The following is a 6,030-nucleotide window of genomic DNA, read 5'->3' as shown; positions in this document are numbered from 1 at the left end:
TCGATTACTAATAGATGATGTGGCGAACCGTGGCCACATGACCTCCCTCCGTCGTAGGTAAATTGGTATACGTGTCAGGGACGGTTGGTCACATTGCGCTCGCGCCGAGCGGCGGCCTTCGCGTCGTGCGACGGCCTGCTCTGGCTCTCTCTCTCCGTAACCGCGAATGCAAGCAGTCCATTCCTAAACCGTTAGTCCGCGTATCGTCGCCATCTTTTTGTCGTGTACTAAGATTTTTTTCTCTCGCATCGCGAACGCACGTGGCTAACCGTCCTATTAAAAAATACGATCATCGATCGCGCCTGTTTAGCCACCCTTTTTTACTATTCGTAATTCTTGTAATAAACGCGCATCGCGCACTCACCACATCAAATAAAGTTTGTAATTATTTATTCGTCAACCGACGCACAACGACGCGTTAAGTAGACGCGTCGCTCCCTTCGTAACTCAGGTACCACCTACTTACGAAGCGTTGAGGGCTAACCGTGATAACGGCTAGTCAGCCACAATATTATAGATAAGTCTATTAATATCTATGATAATGTCATAGATATAATAAACACCTAGATCGCAAACTCGTATTTAATATTGAAGCCAGACGCCATTTACAGATGGGGCAAAAACGATAGTGATTATCGATACTGAAAATCGATTTCGATTATATCGATATCAATTATCGATGTTATTTATATTGATCCTTTATACATTTATTATGAAATTATAAAAACTAATAACTAATAACTTACATAAAATAAAAATATAAAATATAATAATTATAAACATAGTCACTTAGAACACTATATTAATATATAAGAGTAATGTTTAGTGCCTTGTATAAACATAATAATTAATAAATATAGAAAATATAATATATTATTAAATAGGTATATTATATTATGAATATAATTATTACTAAAAATTATAAAAAAAAGTACATTCAATAAGTCTATTGATTATAAAATATTATGGTTTTGGTTAATTTCTGGCGTTGACTAATTGGATTTAAAATATCGCTTGAGTATACTTTGCCAAAAGAATGTAGTCTTATATTTAAATATTTTTTAATCAAAACTGAAATTATCATTAATCTATGTGGTCTATCCAAAAACAAGACATTATCACAATTTAAATATCTAAAAATATTATTATCTCCCACCAATTTATTTGTGCAATAGGTAATTATAATTTTGTCCAAATTTTTTATATTTATATTTTTTAAATTATCTGTTAAACACACTAACATTTTCTCTGCTTCAAAAATAACTTTGAATGAACTTTCAGATGGGGAGACAAGCCCTCCTTTATTTTTGTAATCCACAAATTTGGAATATGGAGCATAATGGCCATAACAATGGTCATCTATGTCTTTTATAAGACATTTCACACAACTTTCACAATCAATTTTTATTATTATTTTTCTCAAAATATAGCCAACAATATAGTATAGGATATTATTTTTTAAATCCTGGAAGTTAGAGTTAGTATTATTCAACAATGACAATCTATTTAAAATATCTTTTTCTAAATTAGTATCTATGTCAATATAATGTTCATTTTTCTTTTTGTTCCACTTAAAATCAAATAAACCCCCAAATACATCTAGGTCAAATGTATTGCAGTTACTATTGGACTTACATGTTATCGCATTTTTCATAAGTATTTGTTTCATGGCTGTTTTAAACTGAGGCACATTAGGATTATTATTCAAACCGGATCTCATTCTTATACGACCAAATAAAATTTCTATGTGATCCTGTGAAAATCTATATGTTAGGATATAAGGTAACTTTGTTTCTTTGAAAAGAGACTTAGCAATTGAAAATATAGATTTTACACACATTGAAAAGCCAATAATAAATGTTTTGTTTTCTGATTTATATAATGGTCTGCTAACATTTTTTTTAATTATTTTCAAATTATATAAGTAATCAATTAAAGGAATAATAATTTCTTCTAAAACTGAAATATTTTTTTCAAAAATAGCAGATTTGAATCCTTTAGAAAAAGGATTTCTAGAATTTAAAAAATCAAACAATCTGTCTACAATCCTACAATACTCACTTGTAGCTTTGGAACTAACAAAATTTTTATAATTTATAGATCTTAAAAAATCAAGAGCATCAGATGTAGAAGAACTTAGAGTTTGTGCGGCATATTTAACTTTCATAGCATTATTTTTCCAATGAACATGAGTTTTGCTTAATTTATTAGCTAGCTTCAGTGTTAAATTGTTTTGTACCTCAAATAATTGTTCAATATAGAACCATTTTATTAAACCAGAATTTGATTCTAACACATTATTGTTGCCTAGAACATTTCTAGCAAGTTTAAGCATGTGGCAAGCATCTGGAATGTAATAAACTTTCATTGAATTTACCGGATGCTTAAACCAACATTGATTGGTATGATAATTATCTCCAATAACACAGCCTAAAATTTTTAGAGACAAAATATTTGTATAACTACCATCACAAGTTACCCCCCAAACTCTAAGTCCAGAATTGTGTGAAAGAGATAACGCAGATCGGATTAACTCAGCTTGGGTTACAGCAGACAGTTTATTTTGGAAAAAATACCCTATTGGTATTTTCCATTTGCCATTTAGGCTTACTAACATGAATACAAGGGCTTCAGTAGCAGGTGTGTTATTCCCTTCAACTTCAACCTCATGTCCATAGTCACAATACCCAACATATTTGTGAGTTACTCTATCCCATATTAATTGTTTTCTTATGCATATAGCATCTAATATCAAATTGCAATGCTTATCTTCACAGATTAAATTTGAAAGTGAATTCAAAACTTCTTTAAAAAACCCTGGTTCTGCGTTTACACAAGATGTCCAATTGCGTATGGCCGTAGAGCTTGGGAGTTTTAGTATAGATCTGAAAAAAATATTAAAAACTTAATACATGTATGGATCATAGTAGCATGAACTAAGTTGTAAGCTTATAATAAGCCATGCCAGCAAAATAACTACATAAGCAGCACTGACCTACAATAATTAAAAGCTTTGGGGGAATAATAATTTAAGGTCATTGCAAATTGTTTGATTTCATCACTGTATCGCTGGCCTTCTACTTTGCGTTTTTTATTTTTTAACTGGTTTTTAAACAGCTCCAAAAATATACCATCAAATTTGTTTGTGATTGTACATTCCATTTCTGAGTCCAGAAGTCCCTTCTTTTTCATTTCTTTGAATAATTCAGACATGTTTTTGATTTTTACATTTTGTCTTCTGACTTTTTGTTGCAATACTTTGATTTGAGACTTCATTTTTCTTATCGGAGTAGTTATTTCAATGGATTTTCTTTTCCTTGTAGGAGTAATTTTGATTGGAGAGCTCCTTTGATATTTAGTTGGAGTGATCAAAATTACAGGAGTTATTCCTGTAGCTATCTCATCATCACTATTTTGGATTTCTAAAGGTTCATCACTATTTTGGATTTCTAAAGGATCATCACTATTTTGGATTTTTAAAGACTTATCACTATTATGGGTTTCCATTGATTCATCCTCTGTCGAGTTATCGATTTCAGAAGATAGTTCATGCTCTACTTTTTGGAATTTAACAGGTGGTTGGGATGATGATGGTAAACAAACTGTAGGGAAAGCGTCACTATTCAATTTTAAAATATAAGTTCCCCCAGGAGGTTGTCTATAGTCACTAGGTAAAAAGTGATTACTGCAAATTTTACTCCATCTATTTGGAACAAACAAATCTTTTTTTGTAGCACTAACCCAATGTTGCAATAGTTCGGGATTTTTTAAAGGAAACCTGAAATCAAATACAATTATATATAATATTATTTAAGATTTAACAATTTAATAGTGTTGTTGTTTGCACCCCTGTCAGGGATCCAAAAGATGATGATTTGAAATAAGTCGTAGTCAATTTGAATAGTAAAATTAAGTAGTCACTTACTCTAGTAATTTTTTTTTATTTTTTTTATTTTATCTACGCCAAACGGCATTTTACAAAAAATATAAATTTACATATGTTAGGCAGATAACAGTACAAAGTATTTACAAATAAACAGCTTAAAAACTAGAATAATTACAAGCAATTATAGGTACAGAATGAACTATATGGCATTATTGACAAAACGAAGCATGCGGTGCAAAGGAAGGTTATTACCGTAAGAGGTGGAGCGAGTAGGAATGTGGAAGGGTGCATGATGTCTAGTAGGGTAAGTAGGTACACGGAAATGTATAGAGGAAAGAAAAATGAATGGGATAACTACCTATGAATTATAGTTTAGTTTACTGGTTAAATTAGTGGTCCGTAGAGCCATGGCACTCTACAGTACATTATACTTACGAGAAAAAATGTAAGTCACCGCTAGATGTTTTTCTGCTTTTGCAAAAAGCAACGGAACACGTTTGAACCATTTTAAAGCGCAACAAGAAACTTTAACTTTTAAGTTTTAAAAACAAGTAACCAAACTACCAAACGTTGTTAATTGTTATTCTCAGTATCACAATGAAACTTTGATAATAAACATCGAATCGATATAAAAATCGATAATACTGCGATCGATGTCGATAATATCGATAATTCACTATCGTTTTTGCCCCACCTGCAAATGGCTGCCAGCTTCAAAATGTTATTAAGCCGGTATACAGAGTTTGCGATCTAGGTGTTTATTATATCTATGACAGTACATTACCTACACATCTAAATATATAAATCATTTTTAATATACGACACATTTATTGTTATTTTCCCAATTTAACTCCAAGTAACTTACAATAAATTTAAAAAAAAAGGCGGGCAAGTGGATGTCGCTCTGCTGTACTGTAGGTTACAAGTGGGTCACTGTATAATGGATGGTATTAAATTTTTGGCCCAACAGATAAAACTTTATTGATAATTATAGATATTATAATCCTTATTATAATGTTGAACTTACGGATTTCTATAAGCATTCTCACAAGTATTAAGCTCGTGACTTTCCACATTTGATATTTCCAAATCACTGAAATTTGTGTAAGATGGTGTACTACTAATATTGGATGGTATCTTACATTGTGTACTTGACGTATGTAATGGTTCATTATCAACATTTCTATTCACAAAATAATAAATTAATTTTTATATTGATTATTATCTATTATATAATTATAATTATAAATTTAAAATTAAAAGGTATAGTCCAGTGCCGCAATTAGAAAAAGTCAATGTATGGGCGGCCCTGACGTCTATAAATACAATATTTTTTTAAAAAGCCTAAAAATATAATATGAAGGCCCAGTGTATTTTTATTAAAATTTAACTACACTTTTAGTGTTATTTTTTTTTTTATAAATATTAATTAAGGTAATTTTATAGATAAATATGTATATTATTATGGATAATTAGGAGCCCCGTTCTTCCACAACAATTAGATAGCATAATACATTTTAAAAATAAATATTTTAATTTTAATATATATTATATCATTTAAAAATTAGATTATAATGCAATTATTTAAAAATTTTAAATAGATGCGGGGCGCCGTCGTGGACCCCTGAGCTAAGGATTAGCGGCCCTTTCACGGGCATTGCCCCGGCTGCCCCTGCAGTAATTATTGCGTCACTGGGTGTAACTTACTATATTATATATTTTGTATACTTACGACTCTATACCTTCATTTGAAGGTTCTATAACATGATTTTCTTCTGTTGAAGAATCGATCTCAGCGTAATCTGCAGTTATCATGACATTATTTGTAACTGTCTGAATCCTGCGATGTAATTTTATTTAAAATAATAATAATTATAACAATAATAATAATATACAAAACTTACCTCTCTTTTTTGTTATAACGTTTTAGTATTAGATTACGAGAGATTATTTTCTTTTGCGAACGTTTAGTTCGTTTACTTTTGTTCGCCATATTCAAAATATTTAATATCAAATATGACAATGACGTGTATATATAACGAGCGTTATCGAACGCTGCCGTTACGGAAACAGAGCAGCACTTGTCGGCCGTAAATTGAAAGTAATTTATGCGATGTTCTTATAAAACATGTTTTGCGCGTTCC

General features: G+C 30.7%; 1 protein-coding gene across 1 annotated transcript; it reads right to left on the bottom strand.

Annotated features, from left to right (window-relative positions):
- Nucleotides 1-2,777: 2,777 nt before the first annotated feature.
- LOC115033732 lies at nt 2,778-3,811 on the bottom strand. Its single transcript, XM_029487276.1, has 2 exons — nt 3,132-3,811; nt 2,778-2,885 (listed from the first exon to the last, which is right to left on the bottom strand). The coding sequence occupies exons 1-2, from the start codon at nt 3,505-3,507 to the stop codon at nt 2,875-2,877; spliced, it is 387 nt and encodes a 128-aa protein (XP_029343136.1). The 5' UTR covers nt 3,508-3,811; the 3' UTR covers nt 2,778-2,874.
- Between the last annotated feature and the right edge of the window lie 2,219 nt (nt 3,812-6,030).

Source organism: Acyrthosiphon pisum, chromosome X, assembly GCF_005508785.2.
Source record: "Acyrthosiphon pisum isolate AL4f chromosome X, pea_aphid_22Mar2018_4r6ur, whole genome shotgun sequence".
Lineage (NCBI taxonomy): Eukaryota > Metazoa > Arthropoda > Insecta > Hemiptera > Aphididae > Acyrthosiphon > Acyrthosiphon pisum.
Note: the sequence above shows the minus strand (reverse complement) of the source record. Positions and strands in the feature narration are given on the sequence as shown.

Coding starts and splice junctions, on each gene's coding strand:
- LOC115033732 (XM_029487276.1), bottom strand. CDS start 3,507: ATGGAAACCCATAATAGTGATAAGTCTTTAAAAATCCAAAATAGTGAT.